At 34.9% G+C, this 16860-nt stretch overlaps 1 protein-coding gene and 1 long non-coding RNA gene across 2 annotated transcripts in view; one reads left to right on the top strand and one right to left on the bottom strand.

The window, feature by feature from the left end:
* Positions 1-1484: 1484 nt before the first annotated feature.
* The window catches only part of RERG (RAS like estrogen regulated growth inhibitor), a 168463-nt gene continuing 153087 nt past the window's right edge, over positions 1485-16860 (bottom strand). The window contains exon 6 of the mRNA XM_061205494.1: positions 1485-1757. Coding sequence (XP_061061477.1) covers positions 1626-1757 — 132 coding nt within the window. The 3' untranslated portion in view covers positions 1485-1625. The remainder of the gene's footprint in view (positions 1758-16860) is intronic.
* LOC133100963 (uncharacterized) overlaps positions 6792-16860 on the top strand; it is a 29720-nt gene continuing 19651 nt past the window's right edge. The window contains exon 1 of the long non-coding RNA XR_009702563.1: positions 6792-6841. This is a non-coding gene — a long non-coding RNA (uncharacterized LOC133100963). The remainder of the gene's footprint in view (positions 6842-16860) is intronic.

Below are 16860 nucleotides of genomic sequence, written 5' to 3'. Positions count from 1 at the left end.
TTAATAACTCTATATCTATCTATCTCTCTATATAGGCTTATACTTACAAACAGTAACTAGTTAGAAGATATAATGGAATAAAAAATCATTTATAATCATAATAAGAAATATAAAATGTGTAATCTGTTTATGAAGTAAGTTTTAAAACATTCCTGAAAAACATAAAAATTGACTTAAATGGAAAGAGATACTAAGAACATTTAATATCATAAAGATGCCAACTCTTTCTAATTTATATATTTAATAATAGTTCTAATAACCATACCAAAAAGTTTTTTTCTTGAACCATATAAATTGATTCAAAAGTTCATATGGAAGAGTAAATAAGCAAGAATAACCAGAAAAAATTTTAAATAGAAAAAATTGAGGGAGGTTAGTTCAACCTTACTCATGGTAAGAGAAATGAAAATTAAAACCACACTGAGATACTGTTTCTCGCCATCAGTTTCACAGCATATTCTGTTGGTGTGCTCTGGGAAGACAGATCTTCTCATACTTTGCTAGCAAGAATGCAAAATGGTATAACTCTTATGTAGGAGAGTTTGCTGCAGTTTGTAAAATTCCCACTAAATTTCCTCCTTTGATTTAGCAATCTCACTTTTGGAAATCTATCATAAACATAAATTTTCAAAAATGAAAAATGATATATGCACAAGGTTACTCATTATGGCATTATTTGTAATAGCAAAGACTAAAGAAAAAACTCGCATGGTTATCAATAGGCAATTGGTTGAACAATTAGAGTACAGTCACACAATGGAATACTATGCAGTTTTTTAAAGGATTAAAGGTTTTAGAAGACTGTGTACATTGAAGTACAGTCATCTCCAGAAAATATGGTAAAGTGAAAGAGCAAGGTGCAGAAGAGTGTATATAGAGTGCTCGCTTTTGTATAAAAAAGGGAAGTGGGAAAATATATGTATTTACAAAAAGAAACACTGGAGGGAAATTTAGGGTTGATGTAAGAATTCTTTGAATATACCTCATTGAGTTTTTGGTTTTTTTTAACATCTTTATTGGAGTATAATTGCTTTACAATGGTGTGTTAGTTTCTGCTGTCCTCATTGAGTTTTGAGTTTGGAATCATGTAAATATTTTACATAGTCAAAAATTAAGTAATGAAGAAAAATAAGTCTTTGGTGTTGCTGAAATTTGAAAACAATAGAAACAAATGAATGTTACTATATACTAAGTTGGTGGAAAAATGTTACAGAGAAAAGATTTATTCCACCTGATCTTAGAACACAGTGCTGTGACTGTATATAACGTAAGGACTAAAAGCTGCAAAAAAACCTTGAACTTCATTATTTATTTATTTATTTTTTAGTTTATTCTAGATCATGAGTGTATAGTTAATCTCATTAACAATTAATGACCTTTTGAATTTAGGGTACCTTATGTATATATTAAGTACTGAATTTACTTTTCAAAATGGATTACTTTTTTTTTTCTAATTAATTTATTTTTGGCTGCGTTGGGTCTTCGTTGCTGCACTCGAGCTTTCTCTAGTTGTGGTGAGCGAGGCTACTCTTCCTTGCAGTGCACAGGCTTCTCATTGCGGTGGCTTCTCTTGTTGCAGAGCACAGTTCTAGGCGCATGGGCTTCAGTAATTGTGGCAAGTGGGTTCAGTAGTTGTGGCTCACGGGCTTAGTTGCTCCTCGGCATGTGCGATCTTCCCGGACAGGGGCTCGAACCCATGTCTCCTGCATTGGCAGGTGGATTCTTAACCAGGGAAGCCCTTGAACTTCATTTAGAAGCTTAATTTTAGTTAAAAAAAAAACTGTATTATTAATTTGAAAGTATTATATGTTTACTGTGTAATAAAGCATAGAACTATGTTAATATTGTTAGGAAATATTTGGCTATTATTTAGAATAAGAGATACAAATATAAAATCAAGGAGGTTAATATTAAAATTGAATGATAAATATCAGTGAAGTTCATATTTTTTCTTCATAAACATGTATTTCTTAACTCTGCTTGACAAAAAGACCTAAAACCAATGAAAACTCAGGAACAATGAACATACATAATGCCCAGATTGTCGTTTCTAATTAATATTTCCCACTACAAGGGTCAGGGTTCTTTAGAAAAATGACTAATTCCAGCTCTGGGACAGTAAATGTACAAAATAAATCTGTATATCTTAAGCCAGAATGCAAGAAAACTATCAAATCTTAATGACGTTGTATCAAAAAGACATAGAAGCCAGGTTGAAGGGGCTTCTACTGGCCAAAATAAGACCATTTTAGCACTGCCTCCACCCCTAGTAACTGCACCTGATTAAAACATATTGAATATGTAAATGCTATGAATTTGTGTGATGTGAACCATGAAGACAAAGATACCAATGGGGAAAAAAAGGCACAACAGAAAACTCTTTAGCCACTATTGGTTGCTAACAACTCTTAATAGTGAAAACCAATACGTAAAGGGTAAGAATTAAGTATTTATCCTTTCTAGTTATTATTTTTTTGTGTGTGGAGTATAATTGCTTTACAATGTTGTGTTAGTTTCTGCCGTACAATGAAGTGAATCAGCTATGTGTATACCTATATCCCCTCCCTCTTGGACCTCCCTCCCACCCCGCCCCCCATACCATGCATCTAGGTCATCACAGAGCACCGAGCTGAGCTTCCTGTGCTTCATAACATGTTCCCTCTAGCTATCTATTTTACACATGGTAGTGTATATATGTCAATCCTAATCTCCCAGTTCGTCTCACGCTCTCCTTTCCCCACTGTGTCCATATGTCTGTTCTCTACGTCTCCATCTCTATTCCTTCCCTGCAAATGGGTTCATCTGTACCATTTTTCTAGATTCCACATATATGCGTTAATATACGATATTTGTTTTTCTCTTTCTGGCTTACTTCACTCTGTATGACATACTCTGGGTCCATCCACATCTCTACAAATGACCCAGTTTTATCCTTTCTAGTTTGAGATCTGTTTCAGGGTAGTTGAATAGCCCAAGTGAATGAAGGCTAGTTCTCAATTGAAGAATTCCAGGTAATAAATGAAGAAGGAACTGGAGTTGGAAAAACACAATTTTGTAATCCCTAATTTAAAAAAAATGATTCAGGCAAAGGTTATCAATGATCGTGGTATCATTAGGGGAAAGAATGATAAGGAACTTTACTGATAAGGAAGTTTACCACCTGAATTTACTGACCACCCTTAATGTTATTAAGAGGAAAAATAAATTATATGCTTCCTGATGTCATGCTATATGAATTATACAGCACCACTTAATTTTTCTTGTTTACCTCCCAAAAAAAGTAAAAGGAAAAATTGAAACTGAATTGAGCCTTTACATTTAACTTCTAATCTAATGGAAATGTGGAATACGAAGGACACGTTAAATGATATAAAGAAGCTATCTGCCAACTGAAGTGATCTTGTTTCTTAAACAAGCCAATGGCATTAAAATAATAGTAACATTGTTGAGACTATTCTAAATTAGTAGACTTAAAAAGACTTTAGAGGTAACAATCAAATACATTGAGTAAGTCTGCTTGCATCTGATAAAAACAACAAACTCTACATTTATTATTTAGGGACAATTAGACCTATTTGAAAATAGACTGGCTATTAGATAATATTAAGAAATTATTGGTATTTTTTTAACATATAAAAATAGTATGTCTTTTGGTAAGAAAATGTCATTTGTGTTATCATTACTATTGTCATTACTATTATTTTGAGATTCATTCTAAAGTAGATAAAGATCAAATCTCCTGGAGTCTGCGATTCATTTTAAAAATAGAAAATCTTCTAATAAAAGAAGGTATATGGAAGAGAGGAAAGAAATATGGCCGAGTGTTGATGTGGGTACTTTGACCTTTATTTTTGCTGTACTCTGTATTTTTGTGTTTGAAACTTTCTTTAAAATAGATATCACCCAGTAAGACTGGCCAGAACATGGGGACTGATACAAGAGGCCAGCAGGAAGCTAGGGAGCAGGGGCAGAGACTGACCGCAGGCCCAGAATGCTGCCTGGGCATGGGACTGCACACCATGCAGGCTACAGAGCATAAACAGGGCTAAGCCTGGCCACTGCCACCAGGGAGAGAGTGAAGGGAATCAGCTGCCAGTGCGGCAGTGAAATACAGAGAAACACCAACGTACCAGACAGAAGTAATCACTGGAAACCAGGCCAAAGCTGGTCTCAACAGACCACATAATTGGAGGCAGGAAGAGAATGTTGCCAAGCTTAATATGAAGTTTGCTCCTTGTTTGATTATTTCAGGATAAAATAAAATTAACGAGTAGTTATGCATTCAGTCCATAATTGAAGCAAGTCACAATTGTTTCTGGCATTTATTCAATGTGAGAGGAAAAAATGTATGATCGTTATTCCCTTATCATAATTTCTTATACTACATTGAAATACGTGATGAATACTTCTCAGATTCATGAATACTTCTACTCAGATTCAAAACTCAGAATTCTGTTAGCGTTTCCTTATGTTCCTTTTGCAATCCTTTCATTAATTTTCTTCTTGTTTTCAAGTCTCAAGACCTACATTTTAATTACAGAGCACATTGAAATACCATATAAATATCAGTAAGTTTTAAATGATAGGAACAGGGACCCAACACAACACAAGAATTCTGTGCATTAAATAGGAATCACATGGACTGATGTGGCATGAAATTGACCTGCGACTAAAGATATTGGTTCAAATTACACTGGTATTTTCAACAAAATGAAGCTGTCTGTAAAGAAGTTATAATGCTATGTCCTGCATCCAGAATGGGAAAATGATCTCTCTCTCTCTTTTTTTTTTTTTTTCTTTTTAAAATGGGAACACAGAAGTCTGAAGAAGCTTTTCTGGTGTAAAATCCTTGTCAGGCTCAGCGGGCTTGTCAATTGGATTAGCACGTGGGAAGGACTCCTTCCAAATGTGCAGCCCCAACCTCCATCTGCAAGACAGGACTTTTTATCCTTCCATTGGCTCAAATTCAGAAACGTCTTCCTCCATGGAGTGTTCACTTACCCATCTTGATCTCTTTTCCTTGCCTCTTTTTAAAATTCAAGGCACTATGAAGCCCAAGCAAATAAAGCTTCCTCAAAGTTTTTAGGCTGGGAGACAGAGTTTTCCAGATGGTTCTTATTTCTTTGCTTCATGGAAATGGAAAATTGCAGATAGCTTTTCTCTGCTTAAGAATGAGAAGTTACATATAGACGAGAAGAAAAAATGAGGGAGGGGAACCCAAGTCATTAGTCTGTTTTTATTGTGTTTAGAAATAAGAGCTAGGCTCTGTTAAATATTTGTAGGTGTGTTCTTAGCCATTACATCCTCAGTGCTCCATTTCTGGTGTATTTAAGTGGCTTGACAAAGGCAAAAATCAGAAAAATGGAATCTCTCAGCTTGGTATGTGTAATATTATACATTAATTTAAAATTTTTATTTTGGTACCTGTATATGGTTTGGAAATTTTGATAGTCTCACAGCCTTATATTAAACACACATACACACAAACATGCAAGGAGTAATCACATGACCCATCTCTCATCCCCGCGTGCTACTCCCCAGGGAAAATTGTTTATCAACATGTTTGGATATGGCTTCTAGTATTTTCATCCATGTTTGTGAGTAGTATGCTTATTGGCTATTTCTTGATTTTTTTCAACTTAGGATATTGTGTGATGGCTTCCTACTCTGGAAGATGAAGATTTAGTCCCTTTATATTATATCCTGCTCCCATGCACTTCCATTTCACATCACATTTATTCAACACATTTGGTTAGATCAGCATTAGGTTTAGATTATTAGAACCACATACATGTTGCTCACTGAGGCATTTGGTGTATGGAGGTTACGTTTTTTCTTGTAGGAGTTAATAATTGACTTTTTTTTCATTTGCTCAGTTTTCTATGTACTATCTAGAAAGTTTAGAAGGTGAGGGAAAGCCTTGAACCTCACGGTGCTTCTGAGGGCATGGCCTTTGGAAGCACCAACAGCAGCTTCATTTCTGGAATTTTCTGAGAGTAGCTCTCCAGCTGGCAGGTATGTAGAGTCAATGGGGGAACCCTTCCTAGGAGACAGGATTCACAGGCTGCATGTAGCATATAGCTGCAAAGCCTTGGGATCTTACTGGGATGCAGAAAGGGATAAAAAGGCTGCAGAGAAAGAAGGGTAATAAGTGTTGCTTGGAGAAGTTGCATGTTAAAAATGGGAGAAGCTCTACTTATAACAAGCACCAGTGGTTCCATGAGAGATAATTGACACCAAATTCATGGCCAGGGTACTAAGTATATTTTCTAAGGGAAAATGGAAATTAAGACTTTTTAAATATGTGGGAATCAAGGGACAAAAAGAAGGCTTATGCAGATTGAAATGTCTCAAATGCTCTGTCTGAGAGAGAAAGCAGTGCGTATGGATAAATTTTACCCCCAGGATGCGGAAAGCATATTATGACAATTTACTTCTCAGTGGGCAGTTTCTTAGAAATGGGTTTCAGCTCACAGATTGTGAGCTTCAGACTGTTGTTCATAGACTGAATGGCATCCTGATCCACTGAAGGCAAGACATTTCTCCTTTTATCTCTTATATTTCCTGTCTACCATTCTTTCCAAGATAATACTGGTACTTTTGTAGGTATGGGTAGTCTTAAATTCTGGAATATAATTTTTCCCCCTAGGAATATACCCACAGGGGTCAAAGATTTGTTTTACAAGTTTTATGGGTATAAGGACGGTGATGTGATAGCCTGTATCCTATTCAATGTGACTGGAAAACACACGAGTTTTAAAGTTGAAATAACAACAGTTTGGGAGTCGCCAATGGAAGACAGGAACCAGAATCACCAAATTGCTGAAGAAACCCAGATTAAGTGAGTATCTTCTGAGCTGAACTAAAGAGAAAACTGATTTTGAATTTAAATTTTTTAGTGCATGAAAAGGATATTCCACTTAGGAATTTAATCTCTCTGGCAACTTCATATTTAGACAATCTATGTTATTAATTTTTAGGGTATTGTATTATTTGAGATATTATTTATGTTGTCACATATAATCTTGGATGAATTATAGTGAATAAAGTTACTAGGGAATTTGAAATGAGAAATTCACATCCTTATTTTCTCTTCCCTTTAGATGGAGGGTGGGTAATCAGAGTCTGTGCATTCAGTGGGTCATGTCTTTTTACTAGTAAGTAGGGTACTTTGCTTTAATCGAGAAAAATGACACCACTCAGTCAAAAAGGCAGTTGAGTCTTCTAGTTGAGGAAAGAGCAAAAGGACTTTTCCTAGAAGGCCCACCTGTTCCAGCCAGCTCTATTCCAGCTTCTTGGCCTGCAATTGGGTAAGTTCATCAGATCAGCCCTGCCTGTTTTTGATGTCTGCAGTTTGGGGTTGGGGAAAAAATGGTCTACTGTGGTGTTAAAATCAATTTTGCCAAAGAACATTGTGCTTTACGAGAGAAATGAGCACCTGACTGACCTTAAGTAAAGCTGACATTTTGAGTCTCATTAACTATAATGTCCTTGTACCAATTCTCTATTAACTATGGGATGGTTGAGTCTTGCCATTCCCTCCTTTGCTAAGCTTCCCAACCAGCTGAGTGACTGTGGAGTAACTTGAGCTGTGGCACCTGTAGCTATCAACCATGACCACAATCGTAGGCTCTTTGGTAGAGACAAGCTGACAAGCACATGGCAAAGTGGGTCTCAATCCTGAACTAGAATCCCCTGGGGTATTTAAAAAATTATGATGCCCAGTCCTACTCCCTAGAGCTTTGCTTTAATTGGACTGAGTTGGGGGTCATAGTATCAATGTTTTTATAAAGCTCTAAGAGTTTCTAGTTTCTAGAGTTTCTCAGAGTTGAGACCTAAATAAAATTAGAAGCTGAACAACAAATACTGTTACTGCCCCTGAAACAGACAAGGAACAGGCTTCTCAGTACTAAGAATGCTCCTTTAATTAAGACTTCTTTTTTCTTCTCCCATTCCTTCACTCTAGTGTCCTCAAGGAAGAGGGGAAAAACTATCATTAATAACTTATAGACAGTATATGTTCCAAGAGCAAAGGGTATAGTTTCAGGTGTTTAATCCTTATCACGATAGTTGTATTTTCATCTAATTGAAGAATCAAACGCTAAAGGTAGAATAACTTTTCTGAGACCACACTGGTAAGTGAAAAAATAGGATTAGAACACCAGTCAGTTTGAATTACTCCATTATTTTATTGCAAACTTATTTGGTAAATAGTTTTTAAGGTTTACGTTTTTGGGTTGTTGTATCTTTATTTAAATTCTTCTTGTTTGCAGCTGTTTTAAGAGAGAGGAATAAAGATGCCTTTGCTCCACTATGTTTAGTTATAAGTCAAGGGTGCAATTTCACCCTAATTATTACCTCTAGTTCCCCAAATGCCAGAGGTGGTATAGTTCAGTAGTTAAAAGGGCAAGAGTTTTGGAGCCAGACTGCATCGGTTCAAATCTCAGCCCAGCTATCTTATAACCTAAGTAGTCTACTTAATGCCTCTCTGCCTCAGTTTCCCCATCTGAAAAGTGGGGATGATATTTTTTGCTTTGTCCTGTTGATTGAATATGTTAGTTCAAATTAAGTGTTGAGAACAGCATCATAATTAATCAAAAGTCAGCTATTATCTTGGTATTGATGAGTAATATCTGAACTAGTGAAAGTACTGTGTTGCTGCAATGGTGCCTCACTAACATACTTTTAGCCAGAGTAGAAGGCACTCTAAGGTCGATTCTAGACCCCCATTAAAAGGGTTTGTTCATTTAAAGACTTATAAGGAATTTTAACTTTCTTGAGCATTTGCTATATGCCTGGCACCGTATTAAGTACTGATATCATTTTGTTTATTCCCTACAACAGTTCTAGGACACATTATTTCCTAATTGTATATATTGGAGGAAATATCTTTGCATAGTATATTATTTAAAAGACTTAGAGAAGAATCACTTATATAGTTTCTTTTTCACATTTGTTTAAGTGTTAATGTTATTAATTGGATTATCGGAGTATTGACTTTAGGTATTGGAACATTCGTTTTAGGTATTGTATAGTAAGGTTTTCCCACTAATCCACCTATGCTCCAATCTTTTGCCTTACCCCATTGCTCATTTTTATCCCCTCAGGCAACAGCTGTTACAGCCTAGTAGCCTAAATAATGTTTCCTAGGCTTAATGTGTTGTAAGCTACCCAAATATTTTTTCTTTAGGGTAGAACGCAAACTAAACCTAGTTTGACTGCAGGTGTTAAAACTTGTGGGTCTTGGCAGAATTAACAAATTCTTGATGCTGGTGGATAAGCGGAATGCTTGGAACTCTACCCCTTGGGTAGGTTTGTGGCTTGGGAAACTCAAAACCTGTAAAGATGGCCATATGCCAGTCCTTTGAGGTAGAGGCTTTGAATGTTTCTATAGAACCTCTGTTGACCAGCTTCACGGCTCCAATGGCTGCCTGCAGAATAAATAAATAAGGGCTGATGTGCTGTACAAGTTACAAGTACTGTAACTTGCTTATCATGCTGGTTTGAAAAGTAAATGTGTGCATTCAAAACTTGTCACATAGCACACTGTGAATTCCTTTTGAGTCTGGACCATTGTGAGAGAAAATAACTCAAATTTATCTTGGCAAGAGTACCAGTGTGTACCTGTGATTTGTAAAATTATTCTTATCTGCTTTGCTGCAACAATGTCATTACCTGGGTTCCTAGCTATTCATTTACAATCAATTTTCATTATCTTCTGTCACCCTTTTCAAGATTACATGGTAATTACAGAAATATAAAATCATTCAAGTAGACTGAATATTTGTTTATAAATTTATAATATCAGTGAGTAGATAAAAATATCTGCCCAACAGGAATTTACAGTTTAGATAACAGGATAACATGTAAAATATGGACAACGTACAGGGCAGTATATAAGTATTCAATGCCACAAATTTCACAGACAAGACATATGATCAGATAAAGCTTCATGGAAATGGAATGGCTTGAAGGAAAAGCCCTGAAGAAGGTTTTATGTGTTTGGCAAGATTATTGTCATATGGGAATGACTTGAACTAAGGTATTGTCATAGGATTAAGTTAGGTATGATAGCTAATAATAAGTAGATATGTCAACTGGAGGAAAGGTTTGGGTTCAATTTCAGATCGCTTTTGAGAAAAACACATTTATCTGAAAAAAACAAAAACAAAAACATTAATTGGAAAAGATACAGGCATCCCAATGTTCATAGCAGCATTATTTACAATTGCCAAGATATGGAAGCAACCTAAGTGTCCATGAGCAGATGAATGGATAAAGAAGATGTGGTACATATATACAATGGAATACTATTCAGCCATAATAAAGAATGAGATTTTGCCATTTGTAGCAACATGGATGGACTTGGAGGGAATTATGCTAGGTGAAATAAGTCAGACAGAGAAAGACCAATACTGTATGATATCACTTACATGTGGAATCTGAAAAATAAAACAAACTAGTGAATATAACAAAGTAGTGGTTACCAGTGAGGAGAGGGAAGCAGGAGGGGCAATAGAGGGGTAGGGGAGTAAGAGGTACAACAATTAGGTATAAAATAAGCTATAAGGATATGTTGTACAACAAGGGGAATATAGCCAATATTTTATAATAACTATAAATGGAGCATAACCTTTAAAAATTGTGAATTATTATATTTAAAAAAACACATTTATACGTTTACTTGCCTTTTTGATGAAATTCTATTCACTAACACAAAAGTCATGTTGAAGTTCCTCCTTTTATGTACTTTAAGAGCATATCTCTTATTTTAACTTGTGTCACTGAATGTTTATAGTGCTAATCAGTACTGATTTCTGAGATCATCCCTTTCTGGTAATGGTAGAAGACTGAAGACTACATTTTCACTAGTTACGGTTTATCATCAACGCACTTTTTTGTGTTTGTCACATTAACGATGCTGGAGAGCTTATTCTCAATGCCTCTCAGTGCTGCTTACTTCCCTTTGCTGATAAACTAAGGTTCTCTTGTAGGAAGTCATATGTGGCATTTGTTTGTTTTAGCTCTTCCTACTTCTAATAACTGAGTGGAGATGAATAGTTGGTATAAGAAGAATTGAAATAATTCTTAGGTTTCTGAGGATGGGCCATCTATTCTATTGCTCTGGATAAATTGTGACCTTATCGACACATTTAAACTCCTGTCACAAATTGATCTGTTACAAATTCCCAGTTGTCAACGTATTAAAATGTAAAATATATAAAGACCCCAAGAAATATAAATATCCAGATTTTTGCAGTACAATGCAATGTCCTTTTTAAAAAAAGTTTGTTGTGATTGTGCATTTAATTCTGACAGCAATTCAAAACACGAAACCACATGTTTTCCTACCCTTCCCCCAAACCTGGGACTGCAGTACTAAAGAAGTATGCTAATTACTTTTACTATTAAAGTATGCTAATTTACTTTGACTATTACTTTCTCCTCTCAAAGTAATAGTAACAGAGACTTGATCAGTTCAGCCTTTCCATGACATTGTGGGTAGGGGTATGAATTATGGAAACAAATTGCTTTAGTTTGAATCCTGGCTCCCCCTTTTTCTGGCACCCTTGACTTGGTCAAAATATTTAGTTTCTCGGTCCATCTGTACTGTTATCTGTAAAATGGAAATAATAATAAATATCTACATCTTGGGATTGTTCTGAGATACAACTAATGAATACATGCATTTTAAAAAGTGCTAGACACAAAGTAAGAACACAAATCGTTATATAATTATGGTTAAACATTACCTATTTTAGTTTTCCAATATATATCTATTTTAATCACTGAAAATTTACCACTATACGGGCTTAAAAAACTCCACCCTATTATATACACCCCTTTATGGAATTGTGGTGGTTTTCCATTGCTCTGGATAAATTGTGCCCTTATCTTCAACTATCATCTAAAATGTATATTCTACTGGACACAAAGACTTGCTTTGCTACAAGACTCTTAGCATTTTACCTTGTTTCCCCATTTGCCAAGGAGGGAGAATGAAAAACAAAAAAGGATTTTCTCCCTGGCCTCTAGTCCTTTTTCATGACCTCCCACCCCCTAACCCTGCCACACACATAGACATACTGGCACTGATTTATCTTCAGGAGAATATAATAAGAAAACATGAATCAGGACTTTTAGTCTTCCACATTTGAACTTTTGGACTCAACTTTAAACAAATTTGGCATATGTTAGCCATATGTTTAAACGTCAGCCAAGTACTTAGATGTCTAATATTCGAACATAAACTGCAAAGTTTAGAATTGCAGTAGAAAATTCCCTTTTTGTTCAGAGCTGGACTCACACAGTGGAGTTTTATGTTGTATGATTTGAAGGGCACCAGACAGCCTTTTTCCTGTGTCCAAACAATATCCCCTTTGCCCCTCCTGTTCTCAATGTCCCTTCCTTTGCTGATTATTTTTGGGGAAAATGAGAAAGACTTGCATGCTAAAGCAAGTTGGATTACTTTCTGTCCAGGGAGGATTAGGAAGCATGAAAACAGCCAATACATTGGAACACTTCGGTTGAGTAAGAGAAAAGATGGGGAAAAAAAAGAGAGATGGCCCTGAATTAATCTTTGCTCATATGATTCTCTTGCTTAAAGAGTTTCTGTTTTCACTTATTTCTAAAATTCTTTGAAGGCAGATTGGTTCAGTATAGGTCCCCCCTATGTTACCAGGTTAAGTCATGGTTATATTTTTAAAAATGAAACCATCAAGCCTGCTAAGAACAAAACAGCATTAGCTAGATCCAAGGACTATGCCAATATAAACAAGGACAGGGACATTTTCCTTTGACAAATGATCTAACACTTAATGTCCATGATATTGAATGAAAAATATGTTTACTGAATGGAAAACAAGGGTAGAGTAACTACCCACTGTTTAAGCATAAATTATACCTTTGTTTCTTCAAAAGTGATGCTGTTTATTTCTCTCTCTTGTTGTTGCCAAATAAGTGCAAATATAGAAGGAAATTCACAAAGTATCTGCAAATCCCATATTCAGCTATGAGAGACTGACCTGACCAAATATCATGATTCCATATGTTTTATTTCTGTTTGTTCTCTTGCACCAATAATTAAGAATGACAACAGACTAAAATTTTTCTTATTTCAATTTAGCCTTTGGAAAGCATTTGTATTTTGGTATAAGTGTTAATTTATAATATATTCATTGGTCTTATCTCTATATTAACCTGTTTTTTGGGGTCTTAGGACTTTTTTTGTTTTGTTTTGTTTTAACTTTAAGCTAAGGCTGTCCTGACTAGGATAGGGCAACAGACTTTTTGAATCATTATGTTCTCACGCAGATAGAAGAGATTTTTAGTCAACTGGCTACATGTAATCTTTCAGCCACTTAAGAAACACTGCCATACATAGGCGACTGATTCCACTAAGATTCTTAAGCCAAGGTATGATAGGCTGGCTTTGCTTTGGGGATATGAATTATTTATAAAATGAAGAAAGGGTAGACTATAAACACTATAGGTTAAAAACTTCATTCAACTGTGGATGTGGTAAAAACACAAATAGAAACCATGGGTCTTGAAGTCTGGCTGACTTTGGTTTAAATCTTTAACCTCTGCCATTACTAACTTTGGACAAGTTACTTAAATTTTTGAATGCCAGTTTCTTTTCTTTAAATGGAGATACGAAAATATTCCTCGAGGGCTAGTGTAAGGGGGTAAAAAAATAAAGCATGTGAAATAAAAGTTGGTTGTAGACCATCAATAAATAGTAGATACTAATATTAAGATTATAGATTTCTAAATTTTCTTTAATCTACTTACTATCACCATCATGATTATTCTATATATTCCCTACTTGCCTTTATCCTTGCACTTGATGAATTAGATCTCATTATCCTGAAAATGTGTAAAAACAGATTCAAACTATTTTTGTCAGCCTTTCTTTTTATAAGTTTGCTATGTTACCAACATAAGGATATTTAATAATCAAATGGAATTCTCCAAACCCCTTGCTTTGTAAAACATTCATTGGGGGTACTGTCCCATTGACTTTGGGTATCTTCTAATAATTTATCTTATTTTAAATTAATAAGTTGGTGGATATTTCTGTTGGAATATTTCCTCAATAGCTGTTAGTTTTCTAAATTCACAGGACATCCCATGACAGACATTGCCACCTTTATGGAAAACAAGATTTAAGCATCAATTAGATATATATAAATATAAATAATGTACCTTTTTGTAGGATTTATCACTCGCATTTACTTTAGAATATTTACTGTAAGAAGAAAGCCAGGAAAGGCCAGGGAAGGGAGCAGTACCTCAATAATTCAATTCTCCATTTTGAAATAGATTCTGTCTTCATGACTGCCTCATGTCCTATCAAAATTATTCAGTGTGTTTGTCAGAATGAAGTTAAGAATGTTAAGAATCTTCGTTAAAATAAAAATGACTAAATTAATGTAAGTGATAAAAACTATTTTAAAAATTCAATTTAGATCCCAAGGAACTCAGTTTGGGAGGATTTATTAAAACATCTAGAGGATGGTTCAAGATGTTGTCTTGAATCATCTTGTCTCTTACATTTTAGGCACATAAATTGATATTTTCATTAAGGTTCAGAGCTAAGTGGAAGTAGCTACCATGGGCTATAGATTTAAACTACATATTTTCTAACTTTAAACAATTCTTACAAAATAAATTGTTATTCCTGTTTAGAGAATTTTATATTTTAATTTATTGTACATATGGAACAAATTTAACATGGATAAAAATAAGACTGATCTATTCAAATTTTGGTTTTACCTCCATTTTCTTATTTGGATTATTTCCTTCTCATTCATTGTGGGTCACCTCTTCTACTTCAGGGATTTAAATTCTTGATCTTTAGGCTTTTGATATTAAAGGCTTTTAGGTTTGCTATTTCCCTTGGCAACCAGCTTTAATTGCACAAATAAGAGTCCTTTCTGTGACCATGAACTAAAAGGGCTGTTTGTAGTTTACTTTTTAAAATATTCCCTCTCATGTAAGATTTCTCATGTTCCTTTATGTTAAAAAAGTAGAAATTAGTCACTGCTACACAGGATTTGAAGCCTTGAGTATATCTTTTTTTTCTTGCAGCGTCGTTTCTGTTACTTTACTCAGTAACAAATCATAACATTTGTATTCTGTCTCATCACTTATAAATCACTTTAATATTCTCATTTGAACTTTATAATAAGCCTATAAAATAGTAGAATTGTTTAGTGAACCCCTGGCCTGTAGTAGGTTCTTAAACATTGACTGAATGAAATGTAGATATTAATGTCTTATTTTTTAAAATAGGTATTTGAAGCTCTGAGAAGTTAAAATGATTTTCTAAGGTCACTAGGTAGAGTTTGGACTCACTTTCAGCTTTTCTAGATCATAGGGCAAGGTTCTTTCAATCGTATTATGGCTTTAGTTTTTGTTATTGTTTTTTAAGGTAAAATTTACAGAGTGAAATGTTTAGATGTTAAGTGCACAGTTTGAGTTTTGAGAAATACATTTATCTATACAACCAACACACAAGCAAGATATTGAATATTTCTGTTTCCCCAGCATTCCCAGGGGACTTTTCCTGTAACTCCCATTCCAGGCAATTGTAACAGAGAAGAGCAAACCTGACTCCATATTGAATCTATTCCTTTAGCTTTAACCTTTGAGTGCTTGTTACCTGTTCTTTAGTCATGCTGGTTCTGCACCTTTTTTAAAATTAAAAAAAATTTTTTTTTAAATTTTATTTTTTTATGTTTATTTTTAATTTATTTTTTTTCTTATTAGTCATCCATTTTATACACATCAGTGTATACATGTCAATCCCAATCTCCCAATTCATCCCACCACCACCCTACCCCCCACCGCTTTCCCCCCTGGTGTACATATGTTTTTTCTCTACTTCTGTGTCTCAATTTCTGCTCTGCAAACCGGTTCATCTGTACCATTTTCTAGGTTCCACATATATGCGTTAATATACAATATTTGTTTTTCTCTTTCTGACTTATTTCACTCTGTATGACAGTCTCTAGATCCATCCACGTCTCTACAAATGACCCAATTTCGTTCTTTTTTATGGCTGAGTAATGTACCATTGTATATATGTGCCACAACTTCTTTATCCATTCATCTGTCGATGGGCATTTAGGTTGCTTCAATGACCTGGCTATTGTAAATAGTGCTGCAATGAACATTAGGGTGCATGTGTCTTTTTGAATTATGGTTTTCTCTGGGTATATGCCCAGTAGTGGGATTTCTGGGTCATATGGTAATTCTATTTTTAGTTTTTTAAGGAACCTCCATACTGTTCTCCATAGTGGCTGTATCAATTTACATTCCCACCAACAGTGCAAGAGGGTTCCCTTTTCTCCACACCCTCTCCAGCGTTTGTTGTTTGTAGATTTTCTGATGATGCCCATTCTGACTGGTGTGAGGTGATACCTCATTGTAGTTTTGATTTGCATTTCTCTAATAATTAGTGATGTTGAGCAACTTTTCATGTGCTTCTTGGCCATCTGTATGTCTTCTTTGGAGAAATGTCTATTTAGGTCTTCTGCCCATTTTTGGATTGGGTCGTTTGTTTTTTTAATATTGAGCTGCATGAGCTGTTTATATATTTTGGAGATTAATCCTTTGTCCGTTGATTCGTTTGCAAATATTTTCTCCCATTCTTTTGAGGGCTGTCTTTTCATCTTGTTTATGGTTTCCTTTGCTGTGCAAAAGCTTTGAAGTTTTATTAGGTCTCATTTGTTTATTTTTGTTTTTATTTCCATTACTCTAGGAGGTGAATCAAAAAAGATCTTGCTGTGATTTATGTCAAAGAGTGTTCTTCCTATGTTTTCCTCTAAGAGTTTTATAGTGCCCGGTCTTACA

The sequence above is a fragment of the Eubalaena glacialis genome, chromosome 11 (assembly GCF_028564815.1).
Source record: "Eubalaena glacialis isolate mEubGla1 chromosome 11, mEubGla1.1.hap2.+ XY, whole genome shotgun sequence".
Taxonomy (NCBI): Eukaryota; Metazoa; Chordata; class Mammalia; order Artiodactyla; family Balaenidae; genus Eubalaena; species Eubalaena glacialis.
The sequence above is the reverse complement of the archived record's forward strand: the minus strand, read 5'-3'. Positions and strand labels throughout refer to the sequence as shown.